Source organism: Lepidochelys kempii, chromosome 1 (assembly GCF_965140285.1).
Source record: "Lepidochelys kempii isolate rLepKem1 chromosome 1, rLepKem1.hap1, whole genome shotgun sequence".
NCBI lineage: Eukaryota > Metazoa > Chordata > Testudines > Cheloniidae > Lepidochelys > Lepidochelys kempii.
The window spans coordinates 251063207-251082010 of record NC_136380.1 but is presented as its reverse complement, the minus strand read 5'-3'; the positions used below and the strand labels follow the sequence as shown (position 1 = coordinate 251082010).

The window sequence follows — 18804 nt, the reverse complement described above, 5'->3', positions numbered from 1 at the left end:
AGCTGCTGAAGCCAATATTTTAAGTTTCTCATGTTGACCTGGCTGACACAGTCAATTTAATTTTTTTTTAAAAATATTTCATTAACTATTTTAGTTAAAACATTTTTAATAAAAACAAACTTGATTTTAAAAATCTTGAATGTTTAACTAAATTCAAAAATTCATATGCTTGTTTTGTTAAAATATTATACGTTTGCTGTTGAAGAAAAAAAATTCAGAATACATAACGTTGTTTTAGTTGAATAAAACAATTTAAATGTCTGTTTGGTGATGTTCTCCTCCTAATACAGCATGACAAGAAAATCCTCCAAATATTAATGGTTAACCTGTTGAATTGGAGATAGTTCACCTCCCAATGACTTCATAAATATCTGCTTCAATTACCTGTGGTAAATGAAATAACCAAACAATCATTAATTTTCTGATATAGCTGTAAAACTAATCTGAAAAGTTTTCAAAATAAATCACTTAAAAATGTATAGTGTGTACCTTCTAAAAATGAAACCTACATCTATCTCTGAGTTGTGAAGAATATGTATTAAGGTTTATAACAACCGACAAGAATGCACTTTTATGTAGAAATCCATGATTAAACTGAGTCTTCCTGGCTAGTGATTTAAATCATGATTTGATTTAAATCATATCCACCTTGACCCTAACTCCGCATTTCCTGGTTTTCTGAAATTTTGTTGAACTCTACATTCTGGAAGGACATGAGCAGTCACTGGGAAACCCTAATTTTTCATAAACAAAGATTTTTTTTTGCCATGCATTTATATTATTTGTATTGCAGTAGTGCTAGAACAGTGTTTCTCAAACTTTTACACTGGTGACCCCTTTCACATGGCAACCCTGCTTATAAATTAAAACAACTTTTTAATATATTTAACACTATTATAAATGCTGGAGGCAGAGCAGGGTTTGGGATGGAGGCTGACAGCTCGTGACCCCTCATGTAATAACCTCGCAACTGCCTGAGGGGTCCCGACCCCCAGTTTGAGAACTCCTGGCCTAGAAGCCCCCATTAAAGACCAGAGACCCATTGTACTACACACTGTGTACGCACATAATAAAAAGGTGATCTCTGCCCCAATAAGAGTTTACAAGCCATGTGTGTCACAATGTTGTGCCATGCTTTCATTGCAGTGCAATGAAATGGCATTGACCAACACAGGGGTGAGCAAACTATGGCCCATGGGCCGTATCCAGTCCCTCAGAACTTTGGATCCAGCCCTCCCATTGGCCAGGAATGGGAAACTGCGGCCAATGGGAGCTTTGGGGAATACCTGGAGGCGCAGCAAGGGCAGCGAGCAGAACCCTCTGCCCCCTCTCTCCCAGCGACCGCAGGAACATGGTGCCAGCCACTTCCGGGAGCAGCGTGGGGACAGGGCAGGTTCCCTGCCTGCTTGCCCTGGGCTTGGTGCGCGCCGCTGCCACCCCAGAGCTGCTCCAGGTAAGTGGCACTGGGCTGGAGCCCGAACCCCTCCTGCACCCCGCACCCCAACTCTCTGCTCAGAGCCCCCTGCCACACCCTGCACCCCAACCCTCTGAGCTCCCTGCCGCACCCCTCCTGCACCCCAACTCCTTGCCCTGAGCCCCAGTCGCAACCCCCCTGCACCCCAACCCCCTGCCCTGAGCCCCTGCCACACCCCGCAGCCCTCCTGCACCCCAACCCCCTGCCCTGAGCTCCCTGCTGCACCTTGCACCCCTCCTGCACACCAACCCCCTGCCCTGAGCCCCCTCCCGCATTCCACACCCCTCCCTGAACCCCTACCCTGAGCCCCCTCCTGTACACCACACCCCTCCTCTGCCCCAACCCCTTGCCCTGAGCCCCTTCCTGCACACCACACTCCCTCCTGCACCCCAACCCCCTGCCCTGGCCCTGCATGCAATTTCCCCATCCAGATGTGGCCCTCCAGCCAAAAAGTTTGCCCACCCCTGGACTAACAAGTAATAAATCTTAGCTCTTATATAGCAGTTTTCATCAGTAGATCATAAGGAGCTGTATAAAGGAGGGAAGTGTCCCCCTTTACAGATAGGGGAAACTGAGGGACAGAGAGGGGCTGTGATGTAAAAAACTTGATATCACACACGGAAGCCCGTCCTGTGGGTGGGGCAATCATGTAATTTAGGTGACCTGGATTTCAACCTCACCACCAGGAAAAACCGGACAAACTCTTTGCACCTGGGTACATGCTAAGGACACGACTTATTCCATTTAGAGGTGGCTAATCTTTGAGAGCTGCTGTAAACGTCTTGAAGAAGAGCTAAACATCGAGGGCTGTGTGCACGACATGGCTGCAGTCAGCATCTCTGCTGGGTTTGTAGGCACGCCCCAGCTTGGGGGGGCGGAAAGGGAGCCAGGCCGCGAGGGATGGGTGAGGCTGGAGAAGCAGCATCAGGAGAGCTGGTGTGATACCCGTGTGGAGGGCAAAGTCAGTGGCAGCCGCGGACTTAGCGCGGGCCGCTGAGGGAGCCTGAGGCCAAGGCGTCAAGATGCTGTTTACGGCGCAGCGTGCTCGCCACCCCCCGGCTGCAGCGGCCCGGGAGGGCAGGCAGGTCCGTGCATTGGCCACCGGGCTGATCTGCAGCGGAACTTCCTGGAGGGGCGACTCCGCCTCCCCGACCCGCGGCGGCAGCTAATACAGCGGTGCCGGGTCACGGGTGCTACATGGGGACGCCCTCAGGCCGGGGGCGGCTCGGGCTCCCGCGGGGGGGCGGGTAGGGTAGGGTAGCTGCGCGAAGATCCGCTTTCAGTTTCGTTTCTCTGCGGGAGGCTCACAACAATAAAGAGGCTGCAGGGAGCGCCGGGGCGGAGCTGCACTAAGTGGTCGGGGAGAGGGCACCCGGCGGCGGCGGGGGGTTCGGAGCTGCCCGGGATGGCCCGGCCCGCGCTGCCCAGCCAGGCGCTGCGGGCGCTCTGCTCCGCCGGCGGCTCCCTGGAGCAGGGCGAGCTGTCGCGGCGGCTCCCGGCCCTGAGTCCCAGCCTGGACAACCTGTTGCTGGCGGAGCCGGAGCGGTTCACGCTGGTGACCCGGCCGGGGCCCGGCTCGCCCGGCGGCCCGCCCCAGGAGCAGCAGGTGGTGGTGGCCACGAGCGCGGTGCGGCTGTGCCCGGAGCACGGCGGGCCGGGACCCGGCTGCGGGGGCCAGTGCGGCCAGCTCCACATCTGCCGGTACTTCCTGTACGGCAACTGCCGCTACCAGCGCACCAGGTGAGCCGGGGTCACCCCCGGGGTTCTGGGGACCCCCCCCGGCCATTCCCCTCCCCTGGGGGAGCCTGGATCCACCCCCTCTGGCCATTCCCCCACACCCCTCCCGTGGGGGATGGGCCCCCTGCCTAGGCTGGGCCCACTACATCCACTTCCATTGTCAGTGAGTGCCACCCAAACTGTTCAAGGGGGCGCCCCCTCTTTTGTGGGACAGACCCTCAGGGCTGCTGGGTCAGGACCACACACCCAGTGTCTGCTCAGGAGTTGGTGTTCATTTCCTCTCCCCTTCCCACTTGATATATTTCAGTGCAAGATGTGGACGGGGGGGGTTTACACCTCAAAGGGAAGAGTGCAAGGGGGTGTGCAACTGGTTTTGTTTTTCTGATTATGGGCCTTGACTTTCAAAAGTTTAGAAAACCAGGAATTGATCATTGTTACTCACCGGGGGATAGATTGTTCCATGGTATGAGGAAATCTTTGCTATTTTTCTTCTGGGATATATGTTTTTTTCTTCCATGTGAAAGACATGCCATTAGTTGTTAGAGCATTTAGTGCACTGGATGAGGTACACCATATATTGTGATAGGCATGTGTAGAACCCATGCATCTTGAAAGGTGTGTCGTGGGGGGCACTGATCATCATAGTAGTGTGTCTGTCTGCAGGGTTTGCATCTGTTGTTCTGAAGAGAGAAAGTGGATTTATGGCTTATTACAACAATCTGTAACCCGCTAACCCCCTCATCCCCAGCTGCCATTTTCCCTCCTTCTGTCCTTGTCCTTCCTATAACTGGAGGGATGTTAATGGGCCACTTCACCTTGAATGGTGCCTTGAAATATCTGTTAACTACTTATGCTAAAAACAATCTCTTCCACGTTGTATTTAGCTGTGATGCTCTGAGGAGATTCTCAGACTTAAGCCCTGTGTACACCAGCAAGTTTCTGTGCAGTAAAGCAGCTTTCTGTGCTGTAACTCCCGAGGTGTACACGCTGCCAAGCCACCTAGTGCACAGAAACTGTGCAGTTGTATTGCTCTAAAAAAACCAGAGATGTACAGCTTTGTGTGTTGTGGTGCCAGTGTAGACACGGTGGCGATTACAGCGCTGCAATTGGCCTCCAGGAGGTGTCCCACAATGCCTGTTCCCACCTCTCTCTCGGGTCATCAGTTTGAACTCTACTGCCCTGCCCTCAGGTGACCAACCGTGAGCCCCACCCTGTACATTCCTTCCTGTTTGCTCGGTGATGCATGTAGTGGTCTCAGCGCATCTGTCATAAATATAAAGGGAAGGGTAAACCCCTTTGAAATCCCTGCTGGCCAGGGGAAAGCTCCTCTCACCTGCTCCAGTTTTTAAAATAAGCATGTTTCCTCCTCTACATGTGTGTTCTTGCAGAGACCTGATGTCTTATACCCCTTTGAAGAGGTGTGCCTCTCTCGCCCCTTTCCGTCTATTCTTCTCAGTTGTGTTCAGCCTAAATTGTTGCCCATTTTCCTACATGTTGAAGAGAGCGAAGAAGTGATGTAGGACTCTAGGTAGGGCCCTAGAGAGAGTAAGGTTATAAGGGGACAAGATGTGTGGGAAGGGCATGAGCGTTGATTAAGTTTGGGGGGAGAAGACCTCCTCTCAGTCATATACACCCATCCTTAAATTTGTCTCTGATGAGTTAGACTGTGGTCAGAATGGCACCCCCATTTGCAAATGGCTTATGGCTAAGGAAGCTGTGGAGCTGGAAACTCTGCTCATTATACTTCCCCTATGGCAATTGCAGTGCTAGTTGTACTTCTGGCCCCTCTGTGTCTGTGAGTGCATCTACCTCAGGTGTCCAGCCTCATGCCTTTACCGCTCGTGGGGTGGAATTTTGCAGTTCTCTCACTCCTAGTCTGGTCCCTGGCTACAGTATCCTGTGTATCAGTGGTGCTGGGTTTAGCCCCTGTCAGGGCCGTCCCTAGCAATTCTGGGGCCCTATGCATGAGCAGAGGGGGCTGGCCCCAGGCCTCCGCAGGGGTGGGGGGCTGGCTAGGGGGGCAGAGAGGAACCACCCACCAGCGGCGCGGCTGGGGGCGGGGTCACTGCACTTCCCGCCGCCAGTGAGTGCAGGCCTAGCCCTGCTGAACTCCTCAGGGGAGTGGGGGCAGGGCGGGGGCAGGAAGAGCTAGAGCAGGGGCGGGAGCAGCACGCAGCTGCCCAGGGCACCAGGAAATTTGGTGCCCCAAATTTCCTGGTGCTCTACGCAGCTGCGTATGGGTGAGGACGGCCCTGGCCCCTGTGCGTCGTCTTTCTTTTTTTTATCATGAGCCATTGTGTCCTTCCTGCTTGTTTTTCCATATTGCTTAGTATAAAAGGGAGGCTCTATGTTCATACAGTAAACATCCCAATAACCCAGGTCAACATACAGTATTACAGAGCAGTTCCATTTTTTCCACACACCCTTCTGGTAGGAGGTCACTTTTAAAGGCTTGTGCTTACAGCTCCTATATACTAGCTCACAAATAATTTACCCCAGAGTGATTCAGGCTGACTTTTTGTTTAACCCTGAGAATTCGAGATCTGTCTGCAACCTTACCTAAAGACCCTGATGGTTGCAGCATATGTGTGTGTATGCAGAATGCATTTCAGTCTATTAAGGAAGAACAAATGTTACTAACACAGTAAAATTGTCTACTACAGACAAGACCTCTGTTCAAATTTGAAGACTTTCTTTGCGACCACGAGGATTAGAGGGTTGATTTAAATGGGGGAAAAGTGGGGGACACAAGCACAAACATGCAGGAATTTAAAAGTAATCTTCAATTATGTGATTACATAGTTCACAAGATCCCTTATAGGCAGACTACTTAGAATCATGGAGATCCACAAAGACTAATGCATCATACAAATAATCACTTATATACTGATTGTGAATATTTTATGCTGCTCAAGTTTAGTAGTGTACTTGTGATAGGAGAGCTAGAAATATAAACCCTTATTCCTGCTTTTTCATCCTGGAGTGTAACTACCATGTAATCTGGTTACGTATCCTCCTTTATGTCTGGTTTTCTTAACCTGTAGGAAAGAGTGCAAGTTTGTTCATAACTTTCAGTCAGAGCATAACCTCCGTGTCCTAAAAATACATGGGCTTCAAAACTTAAATGATGATGAGTTGCGCCAGCTCTTGCTTCAAAATGATTCTTCGCTCTTGCCTGAGGTGAGTGCAATATATTATGCCCTTTGCAACTAGTATCATGAAAAGAAAGAATAATGGCACTGGCACACACTGTGATGGTGAGGTGTGTAGGCCCTGATCCTGCAACATTTGTAATTGTAGTTAACTTTATTACTGAGAGTAATTTTACTGAAGTAAAATCAACCATGTGCGGAAGCATTTGCAGGATCAGTGTCTTGTTTTTTACATATTTCCTTCATGGCTCAGGCGCGGTACCTCATTACTGACCTGCAACACCCCTGCTGTTCTAATTTTTTTTTTTAATGGATATTGCAGATCAGATTGAAGTGTATTGACCGAGCTTTATCAGAAATTGAGTCTGGAATATCAGAAGTGTTATGATTTAAGACTGAAGTGCATTAGCAGAGCTAGATGGTAGAAACTAGCTTTTCATGAGACCCAGGTTCATTCAGAATAAAAAATAAATCCCAAACACACAGGACTAATGGCTTTCAAGAAACTAGACATGCTAATTTAATAGCTCTTTTATCTTTTAAAAATGTTCTAATGTAATTTATACAATGATTTTTTGTATTGACTTTCTATAAATCTTTGTTCTTTAGTATTTAATCATCCATAATATAAATCTGTAGTACTGGGTGTTACCTGTTCAGAAAGGATTAACAAAAGAGAAACTCAAATGGTCTCAACTTGCATGACTAGAATTTACAAGGAAATTTAAATTCAAAACCTATCTTCTTAAAACACTAAAGATGAGAAATCAAGCACAGCAAAATTAGCAACCTAAAGAGTTGACGTTCTTACAGAAAGAGCAACTCAACCATGCCAAATGTGTACGAGTTAGAGTAAAATTCAATTTGCCATCATCGAAGTGGGCCTAAATGAGTTTGTTGCAGATGTTTGAGTCTGCCCAAAAGCCCATTCTAAACCAGGGGTACCCAACCAGAGCATTTCATAAGGCCTGTGGCCTGCTTCAACACAATATACTAATAGCCAATTCATTAGTATTTTGTCATCATGTTTACATCATTTTAGTTTACACAAGGGTGTAGAATGTATCTATGTACAGTATTGTCTATTTATCTAAATACATACAAAACAAGCTGAATTTAAAATATAAATCAATACAGGCGACTTTAAATCTTATTAAAATATGTAGAATCTGTTTGGCCCACACAAGGTTATACTTAGTTTACGTGGCCCTCCTGTGTAATAAGTTGGGCCCCACTGTTCTAAACAGTAGCCGTGGTGCAGAAAAACCCTTATACATTTCTTCATGGCTTTTTGTTTTTGTTTTGAGTGTGTATGAGCAAGAAAGTGGCCAAAATCTACTACTTGCCCTCGAGTTGTTGTTTTTTCTCTTTCCCAGGTATGCATGCATTATAACAAAGGTGATGGACTCTATGGGTCTTGTACCTTCAAGAAGATCTGCACCAAACTCCATATATGCCAGTACTACTTGCAAGGAGAGTGCAGATTTGGCAGTAGTTGCAAGCGATCACATGACATTTTAAATCTGGAGTGTTATGAAAAACTGGAGAGGCGGGGAATGAGCCCGAACCTGATTGCCAAACTGCCTTCTATCTTCAGGAACATGTATGACATCAAAAATGGCGCTTCTTCACCATGCAAAGGTAAAACACTTAATTCTTTTTAAAACATAAGGGAAGGAGATGACAGTGAGCCTAGCATTAGCACAGATCTCTGCTAGATAGGGGAAACTGAAATTGAGACTTAGCTCTAGTTCTTATTAGGGGTTGCCAATTTGGTTGGACGTATTCCTGGAGGTTTCATCACATGACATAACCTTGAATTCCTGGAGACTCCAGGACAATCCTGGAGGGTTGGCAACCCTGCTACCAAGTGAGGGACCTTCTCTCTCTTTATAAACATCCCCCTTGTCAAATTCTTCTCTAGGAAGTAAGGACCATCACAAACCTCACCACTTTCCACTCCAAGTACAAGGTGAAGTTCTTTGACCTTTCCTTCTCTAACATAAACACAGAGTAACAGGTATATGTATATATTAAACAAAAAAGAAAACGTCACACAGTGCCAAAACAAGAAACTCCATTGCATGTGCTTCTCTCTTTGGGGAGAGGATGAGAGGACAAACATGTGACAGAAGTGTAGTCACATTGCTTTATGGTCAGCGTTCAGATACTGTGGTGATGAGTGTGGTATTAAAAACTTCTATAGAACAGAAGAGTAGGACTGGAAATGGGAAGAAAGGGATTCTTTATTATAGTTCTGGTGGAAGTGGGTTAAGCAGAGAGAGAACGCATTAAAGGAAGGGCAGGCTTTTTGTGTGTGTGTGTGTGAGATTTTATATACTTCTCCACCTTTCTCTTATCTAGGTTGTCTAGCATGAGAAGCCATGGAAAGCAGTGTCCTAATTGCTTCTAATAGCTTTAATGTTTTCTATTCCTTTTCCGCTTACATTTTTAAACTATGCTAAATTAATTAAAGGACTGCACAGTAGAAAAACAGAATGTGTAACTGCCATCTGATCACTCAGCTCTCTTGTGTACCTTTGGAACCACGGCAGTTCTAAATTGTAGACTCTGTGTTAAAAGGTGGCAAGGTGAATAGGTGTCTGGGATACCTACATAACTTGTGTGTTTTGAAACAATAAGGCTGTTACTCCACTGGTTGGGGTGATGTAGATATCTTTCTTAGTAAGCCAAGCAAGTCTGATTCATGATATTCTGTAACTGATCTGACTAAGTCTGGAGAAGGGGACTAGGAGGCAAGCTTTCTGGGTTCTGTTTCCAGATGTGCCATTGACTGTCTGTGTAACCTTGGTCAAGTCATTTAACATCTCTCTGCCTTCATTTCACTGTCTGTTTGATTCTGTTCTTGTATTGTATTGTTACAATACACCTAAAAACTGAATTCAAGAAACTAAATAGAGACCCAGAAGTCAAATTCAGAGGTGATGGGAAGGCTAAGTTATAGGCAATAAATAAAAATTCATAGTCCGTGACCTGTTCATGACTTTTACCAAAAATACCCCTGACTAAATCTCTACTTCTGAGGCCCTGCTGCTCCGGGCTCTCCCCTGGACTACTGCTTCGGCAGTCTGTGGGACCAGCTGCACCGGCAGTCCCTGGGGCCTCCCGAGCAGTGGCTGGCCCCAGGGACTGTTGGAGCAGGTGGCCCTGGGTCACTCCAGCAGCAGCTGGTGCGGCTGGCCCTGGGGACCACCGGAACAGGTGGCCCCAGGGCCAGCTGCTTGGGTGGCCCTGAAGTCAGCTGCACCAGCTGTTGCAGAAGTCCCGGGGGTCGTGGAAAGTCACGGAATCCGTGACCTCCATGAAAGAATTGCAGCCTTAGTGATGAGTAAAGGTATCTAAGTTACATCTGTAAGGGAATCTAAGTTAGGTATCATTTACATGCTCAGGATCTAAAAATGTAAGTTGGACCAAATTAGGGACTGTCTATATTACAAAACAAAGAACAGGCTTATGTAATTGGACTAATGGCTTGGACAAAATGACAAAGGCTTTAGTTTTGTTATGGAACATAGTTAAACCCCATCTATGCTGTAAAATGTAAGTATGTTATGACTTTTTGTTATATGTAGTAACTATGTGCCTGAATCTATTTTTGTTGTGGGGAGGCTTCACCTTCAGTCTTCTTGGAATTGGATCAGAGTCGTGTAGTTACAAAGTCTCTTCATGTGTGTCTTCTCTAAACATAAGTGCATTTTTTTGGGAGAACTTCTTGAAACTAAGCATACAAGAGCTATTTATAAATGACACCTCTTGTTTCTTCCTTTGTAGCAAGAAGAGACAGTCTTAGTCAGGTATCCCTGAATACAAAGAGTAATGAAGAATTAGACGAGATCTGCTTGTACTACATAAGGAAAAGTTGTAGCTTTCAAGGTAAGTCGTCATGATACTAGCAAGTCGCATTAATTTTTCCTTTATCTTAGAATGTGTGTGGGTCGGTTTTTTGTTTTGTTTTTAATTAGTTACCAAATAGTCCTATGGTATAGCCTGTATAATGATTTTACTCAGTAAAAATGACTGGAAGCTGGTCTTCACTTCCAAATAAGACCTTTTTCCTTTCTCCCCACCGTCCCTAGGCTGTACACTTTGCCACAAGGCCATTGTTGCTAGTCTCTTCCTCCATCTACGAAGGCTGAAACAGCACTGCTCCATGAAGTCGTGACCCTTCTTCCTTTACCATCTATGCAGCCCTCATTTTGTTTCTAGTATTGGTCTTTTTTTCCCCCTTTACTTCTGCTTGACACAGAAAGAATCTCTTGAGAACATCAGTTTGGGGCAAACCCACGCGGATTCTCTTTCCAGATCCCTAAGGTTGCCCTTGATTCTGTTGACTCTCCCTTCATTTACGTCACTGTTACAACAATGTGGAGTCTCTGTGACAGTTCCACCACCTGCTGCCATGTATCCTTTCTCTTGTCGTATTGCGTGTTCTGGTAACCAGAAAACACCAGACAGTACTTCTTATCACAGATGGTGTTGGCAACAGGCTTAACATAGTAGATTTTAGATTTAGTAGTAATCAGACCTGTCTAGTATGTACCCAAGAGTTCTGAAGGCCCTTAAGTATGAAGTATAGTCTCATTTTCTAAAAAGCTACTGTTCCAGAGGACTGAAAGGTAGCAAATGTTGTATCTGTATTTCAGAGAAGATGCTAGGGGTGATATGTGGAATTCCAGGCCAATAAATCTTACATCTGTACCCAGCTAACTGGTTGAAATGATAATTTTAAAACAGGTGACTCAAACACCTGGAGGATCATTACATGATGATCTGTTTTCTGCAAAGGAAAATGGTATCTCACTAATCTAATAGAATTCTTTGAATGTGTCAAACTACACCTATATCCAGTAGCTGGCAATTTTTTTAGCTGTTCAAAAGGCCTTTGACAAGGTCCCTCACAAAACACTACTAAAGAAGCAAAATCGTCATGGGGTGAGAGGCAAAGTATTGCCATGGATCAAAAACTAGCTAGGAGTTAGAAAACCGAGTATGATTAAATAGTCAGCTTTCATCCTGGCAAAAGGTTAACACTGAGATACCTCAAGGCTATGTACCGGGTACAGAATTTAATATATTTATGAATGCTCTGGAAAAGGGAGCAAAGTAGCAGAATTTGCATATGACACAAGTTGTTTAGGCCTGGTCTACACTACATGGTTAGGTCAATGTAAGCTGCCATGCGTCAACCTAAGGGTGGAAGTGTCTACACTTAAATTTGGCTCCCGCTGATATAAGTGCCTCTCTACGCCGATTTAGTAACACCTCCACAATGGCGTAGAACCACGGTTAATGTAATTAGGTCGACGCAGTGTCAGTTTAGACACTGTTGCTTATGTTGACTGTTGTTGGCTTTCAGAAGCCGTCCCACAATGCCCCACACTGACAGTACAATCAATACAAGCGCTCCTAGTGTGGACACGTACCACCAATACAAGGAGCCACGTGCACGTGAACACAAGCAATATAATAACTGGTGGCTGTATGCTGGCATAAGTTAGGTCGAAATAATTGTGTAGTGTTAGACATGGCCTTAGATTAGTCAAGACCAGGAGGGATTGAGGAACTTCGGAAAGACCTAACTAAGCTAGGTCAATGGACGATGAGGTGGCAATTAAAGTTGAGTGTCAATAAATGAAAGTTAACGCACATTGGAGGGAAAACTTTTAAACTACTAGCATACTTTTCAAGGTTCTGAATTAACTGTATTAGCTCCGGGTAGGAACCTGGGTCTCACTGTAGACAGCTCACTGTAGATCTCTGATTGATGCACAGCTGCCATCAGAAAACAAACACTGTTAGGATGGAATGGAGAATAACACGGGAACATTATAATGCCTCATATCAATTGTGTGGCCTCATCTGGAATACTGGGTATGGTACTGGCCATCCCATCTTAAAAAAAGATACGGGAAAGTCAAAGGGAGTTCTGAAAAAGGCAACAAGAATGATCAAGGGCATGGGAAAACTTTCATGAAGAGTAACTGAAAAGATTGAATTGCCTTTTCTTAAAGAGGTGACATGATAAAATTAGCAAACAGTATAGACTAGGGTTAGTATGGTCTAGAGAAGGTAGATTGGGAGCTTGTGTTCTCCAGTTGCATAACACAAGAACAAAGAGATTTTTAATTAAATTAAAAAGTGGCAAAACTGATAAAAGAAATATTTTTCCACAGTGTGTAATTTACACTGTGAAACCTGTTGCTACAGAAAGTCATTGAGACTAGGAGCTTAGCAAGATTCAAAAAGGGATTGGACATTTATACGGATAACAAGAGTATCAAGAGTTGTCATGATTATTGCTAATACATTTTGGAAGGGATATTAAACCTCAAGTTTCAGGGCTTATGCAGTCTCTAATTATATCTCATTCCTATATCTAATGTGGTGACGTGGGGATGAAGCATATTATCCCATATCTGCCTACAGCAGGGTTCTTACACCTTCCTCTGAAGCAGTGGCACTGTCAGAGGCTGGATACTAGATTAGATGGAATGTAGGAATTGCTGTACTGATCAGATCTAGTGTCTTAGGGACACAGGATAGTCTTGCTCCCTTTCAGTACTTGAGCTTGTCTACACACTGGCACTTTACAGCGCTGCAACTTTCTTGCTCAGGGGGTGTGAATTCCCCCCCCCCCCCCACAGTGCTGTAAAGTGCCAGTGTAGACAGTGCACCAGCATTGGGAGCTACGCCTCTCATGGAGGTGTTTGTTGTTTTTTTAATAGTGCAGGGAGAGCTCTCTCCCAGGGCTGGTGCTGCAACTACACAGCCACGTTAAAGTGCTGCCAGTGAAGACATGCCCCTTGTCTCTTTAAGGCTGTTTGAACTGTTATCTGACCTCAGCCTCCTCTCATTCCGAGCATCCTCCAACTTGTCAGGGTGAAGTAGCTGTTGCTGCTGTCTGTGTGTGGTTGCATGTCTCCTTCTCTGTTTCTATTCCTCGTTGCCATGTTCACCTTTCATCCTTTTCCCTGCTCATGGTCTCAGCCTGCTGCCTCTCTGCTGATGGTGCCTCTTTTTTCATAATTTTGTGCAGTGTGGTTTCTTTGACTTCAGCTGCTGTTCAAGGTCCTCTGCCTGTTGCTCTAGAATGAAAAACAGCTTGAACTTCGTGCATACAAACTTTTTTTTGGTCTTTACTCTTCCTGGTGAGGAGTTTTATGTTAACTCAGTAGCTGTGCATATCTACACTTCTTAGTATGAGCCCTGTCTCAGTCACAAAATGCCTATATTGTCAAGAGGGACAGTGGTAGCTGTCCTGCAGTGGCTTGAATGTGAGTGCAGTCTGGGGCAGACTGTGCAGAAGCAGGGCACAAACCACAAACTAGTTGTGAGTTCTATACTTAGATTTCACCAACCAATTATCAAGTGTGAACTCCTCAGGCACTAAAACAGCGTTAACATAGAGTCGCAGACTGTCTCCTTGGGTACTCCAATCTGTCTTGCCACCCAGGTGAGTTTATCTTTGTGATAGCTCGTCCCTTTGAGGATACAGACTAACACGGCTGCTACTCTGAAACAATATTCAGGTTACTCCCAGTCCAAAAGGACTAGTCACTTACTCCAGGGTCAGTTTCATTAGAGAACTCAAACCAGTGACGCTTGTAGCTAATCTATAATAATTTATCTAAAGACTTATTAACTAGGAAGAGGAAATAAGAGAGTAATTTACAAGGTTAAAGCAGGTAAATGTAAGTACACAAATGGATTACAATCTTAGGTTCCAAAAGATGATAGAAGCTGTTTCTAATATTCAAGCTCTGTATGTCATTTAGTGCTTCCCCAAGCTAAGCAGCTGGGGATCCCTTGCTTATGCTTAGAAATCTTGCCCTCCTAAAATCCAAATAACATAGTTACTGTTTCTTCTTGTTAGGGACTTCCTCCCCCCCAGAGTTCAAACTGATGGGATGAGTACACACTTGGATCTCCTCTTCATTTGGTGGGGGGAGGAATGCAATTAACAGAGTCTTTGATGTTTCACAATGGCTCATTTGGTTTCAGTGGGCCTTCTTGACAGCAGGTTCTAATACCTTCTGTAGAAAGCCAGAATTTTACATTAATTAATGTTTCTTTTCTGTTTGATAACTGACTGACTTACACAATTAAGTATTTGCATCGCAATCCTCTGTAATATCACCTTATAACATGGGGTGCAGATGTTGTCAGTGACATTAATACATACAAGCATTTCATAAAGTCTAAACACTAAACACATTTTTATAAATCTAATACCTATTTTAAGAATATTAACACACAGGTTCCAGCATGGTATTTGTTGGTGTTCAGTTGAGAGTTAGTGGTTTTGGCAGGAGCTGGCACCTGGTCTGCCAGCATCACAGTGGAAAGAGGACTGGACTGTTCGAACAGCATCAGCTTGGGGAGCGACAGATATTAACTCCGGGAATCTAACTGGGTCTCCCACTCTCATTGTCAACAAGGTCACCAGTGTAATCTATTTGGTTGGAAAAAATATTTATTTAATCCATTGAGGGGATTTTAGTTCATAGTAACATATGACCTTATAGATTTAAAGCAAACACACACCCATCACCGCCACCGCAATTCCATCCTTAATAGTATTTTTTCAACACAAGCAAAGAATGCGGTGGGACTACAGCAGGGGGTCCCTCCTGGTCACAACTGAATCACTTTTGTTGGCCAGTGTATGGAAGCTTGCATTGAGATGTCTGTGCTGTACCTATTCAGTAGGTGGACGCTTTCTAGTGCTGTGTACCTGGAACCTTCACAAGCATTAGATTCCAATACACAGACCCAGAAAAATCATCTTGTGTTAGGCCATAGAACTAATACAGCTTCATTTCATTTTTACCTTTTTTTAGATAAGTGTATCAGAGTTCATTTTCATTTGCCATATAGATGGCAGATCTTGGAAGGTGCCCTGTGGAAGGACTTGAAGGATATGGAGAAAATTGAAAAGGCATATTGTGACCCCAGTAATAACAGGTATAAACTGTTAGTAATTTACTAATGTTTATGGTTTTCCTTCTAAAAGTGAAATACTGATCTAGATCCTTAGCTGGCATAAATTGACACAGCTCCATTAAAGCTGATACCTAAACTGCTTCATTTTATTTAGTGAATCAATGGGATTTAGCTGATTTACACCAGCTGACAGATCTAACTCCCTGGTTGTTTGTTGTAGCCTGGGATCCATCTTGGGCGTTTATGGGTTATGCTATAGATCTGAGTGGCTAGCTCACTTGTTTGTTGTTCTGCACTATTGCAAAAAGGGATTATTTACAATGGAGATTATGGGAAAACTTTTGAAGAAAATAATTTAGACTAAAATATTCTTGAAAATTTGTCCTGTTTTGACTAGCTGTTGTCCTGATTCATCCCTGCCTTTATGACAGAGTGCTTCTCCTTTACCATTGTAGTATCATATTGAGGTAGTGCATGACTCTTCTCTCATTCCAGCAAGGAGTCCTTGCAGGTAGGAGATGTGGGAGGATTAGAGCTGAGAGAGAGAGACAGCTGAGGGGCATAAGTAGCAATTGCAAAGGTGGGAATAACTTCAGAAAGCTTTAGAATTGCTATGGTAGTGCAAAGAAGATATTGGAGGAGACTCATACTAGGGATGTAAATATCATTTAAAAAGCTAAATGGTTAACCAAGGTCCCTCCGGCCGGCGCGGGGCGGCCGGGGCTGGGGTCCCTCCAGTTGGCGCGGGGCGGCCGGGGCTGAGGTCGCTCCGGCTGGCATGGGGCGGCCAGGGCTGGGAGTTAATGGTTGCGGTCAGTTAACAGTAAGCCTAATGCTAACCGGTTAACCTTTTACATCCCCAACTCATGCCAATATATGGTATAATGTACTGGAATATGTATATGGGCCACTTACTTAAAAAGGTCTCACATTCTACCTGGTCTCGGCTTCTAATGTCTCATGGCCTGAAAAAAGAACAGCACTACTGCTGCTACTAACAGCCAAGAGAGTCTCTGGCGTCTGTAGTGATGATGAGCTTTTGGAAGAAACTGTTGAAGTTCTGTTTCCCAAGTTGCATGTCTGTGGCTAGTGGCCACTATGCACTGGAAATAATAACGAGAGGATTGGAGCAGCTGATGAACATATCTGTTGATTAGCCCATGCTTATGTTGGATCAAAGCCTATTCAAAGCCTGACTTAAGCTATAAGTGAAATTGAGTTTTGAGGGTCTTATCCATTAATTCATATCACAAAATCACTGCAATATCCGCAGTCTTCTGTTCCTGCTTTAGGGGGATCAAAAGACAAGAGGTGTTCCAGGTCAGAATATAAGGAATTAGCAGAAGTGTGTGTGACGTTTACACATGCACATTTTATGTCTGACTCAAGAACCACTATATCATGACTCTGATCTCTATAAGATATGATTTCATATAGATTTACAATATTGTGTCTTAAACTTTGGCACCATATACAATACAAAATAATACGCATGTATGGGCGGTGTAAGGGGTGAATAGTGATTGTTGTAGGAATCATAACTTTACACTTCACCCTGGGGGGCACTTACATTACTTTGACACTGGGCATAATATTTTGCATTATTTTTATGGATCTATGACTCAGAAGTTACAAGTAGGCTCAACTGACTGATGCTAACTTTTTCTTTCTTTTTAAACCCTTTGGCCCTCTCACACAGGTTTTCATACAGTGGCTTGCAGTATATATATTTTCAGAATATGACCTGTGGCTCTGCCAAAGTTAGGCGCCTCTCCACAGCATCATCCGTGACCAAACCCCCTCACTTCATTCTTACAACAGATTGGCTCTGGTACTGGAAGGATGAATATGGTGTGTGGCGTGAATATGGAACAGAAGTAAGTGTGTAGATGAAAGGCAGCTCCCCAACCTGATTGCATTAAATCTGTGGAAACTATCGGAAGCTCTATGGGCTGTCTTTTTTATTTTAATAGTCTTTTGATCAAATTTGGGCTCAGAGGATTAATAATGGGATATGGAGACTTTAACTTTTAGGTTCAATGGCCCAGATACAGAGCAGTCAGAAGCGACGAAGTCATGACTGACTGACGTCTGTTCAGTGCGTTGTCTGAAATAGGTGCCAGGTATTTCCACCTGTTTTCATTGCTTGAAATGTAACCTTCTCTTTCCTTCAGTGTTTCTTGACATTCCAGATTAAGCAGCACACTCTCCCGCTCCCCATTCCCATCTCCATCTTGGGAGTTGGGGAAGGTTTCTCTGTCTACCTGTTGGTGGATGGCCCTTATTTTAAAGGGCAGTAGCACACAGGCCTGTAAGACCACAGCCGCCACAGAACAGATACTTATACTTTCTCATTTTGAGAAGATTAAGAAAAATCTTTCTTCTTTTGGTTCTGACCTGACAGGATGATGATCATGATGCTTCCACAGTATACAGCAGTGACCTGGAGCACGCTTATCTAGCAAAAGAACTTCCAACATTGCAGTTCAAAGCTGGGAGACATGAATATGAACTCAACTTTAAAGGTACGTTGTGGTTTTTTTTCTTTTTCTTCCTTTCAGATATGTTGTGTAAACTATGTTAATAGAGGAGAAGTTAAGATATTAATCTTACTTTGTGGTGGTCAAAGGAAAAGGGAATCCATTAAAGCTCTCAATACAAGAGCTAGGTTTCAGAGTAGCAGCCGTGTTAGTCTGTATTCGCAAAAAGAAAAGGTGTACTTGTGGCACCTTAGAGACTAACACATTTATTTGAGCATAAGCTTTCGTGAGCTACAGCTCATTTAATCGAATGCATTCAAGAGCTAGACACCCTGAATAAACTGATGTGCCTATTTGGACTGAATTTTTTTTTTAAATTAAAAAGCCTCCACTGCAAGATTCAGCTGATTTGTGAAAAGTTGCATTGTTTTTTGACACTAAGAGTGTGAAAGAATCATAGAAGAATCTGTAAACCAGCTTCCAACTTCCTTTTAAAAACAGGTTAACAGCTAGAAGAGGAATACTTAAGCAAAGCTTACTTTTCTTTAGCCACGAGTAAAGAAGCCTGAAAACTAGCTTAGTCTTTTCTCATGGATTTCTCATTCTGGTTATGGAAAGTAATGAGCCCTAAGGAATAGACTGCAAACCAGTTTCCAGGTTCTCTCACTACTGGTTTAAGGAGAAGAAAGCCTTTGCTTTTTTTAGTTTATAAATCTTAAACGTTATTTACATATTGCTCCCACCGCTGTTAAATCACTATTAGGCAGGCTGGGCACTTCTTAATCTCTTCCATGTGGCTCTTTCTCTGTTAATGCCACAAATGTCCTTTTAGAGCCAGCCAGCCACCCCCCAGAACTGGGCTTAAAATAAGATGAATGTTTTTTTGTCTTTGTTTTAAATCATGCATCCATTTCCTAGTTGAAGATAGGTTTGGCATAGAGTCCAGACAGTCGTTACTTAGTGTTTTACCAGGAGGTTATTGTGGAACCATTGCCAC

At 44.4% G+C, this 18804-nt stretch overlaps 1 protein-coding gene across 1 annotated transcript in view; it reads left to right on the top strand.

The window, feature by feature from the left end:
- The first annotated feature begins 2700 nt into the window (after positions 1-2700).
- Positions 2701-18804, top strand: part of PARP12 (poly(ADP-ribose) polymerase family member 12) — a 31238-nt gene continuing 15134 nt past the window's right edge. The window contains exons 1-7 of the mRNA XM_073323012.2: positions 2701-3214; positions 6256-6391; positions 7740-8004; positions 10156-10257; positions 15225-15348; positions 17027-17204; positions 17732-17852. Coding sequence (XP_073179113.1) covers positions 2880-3214; positions 6256-6391; positions 7740-8004; positions 10156-10257; positions 15225-15348; positions 17027-17204; positions 17732-17852 — 1261 coding nt within the window. The 5' untranslated portion in view covers positions 2701-2879. The remainder of the gene's footprint in view (positions 3215-6255; positions 6392-7739; positions 8005-10155; positions 10258-15224; positions 15349-17026; positions 17205-17731; positions 17853-18804) is intronic.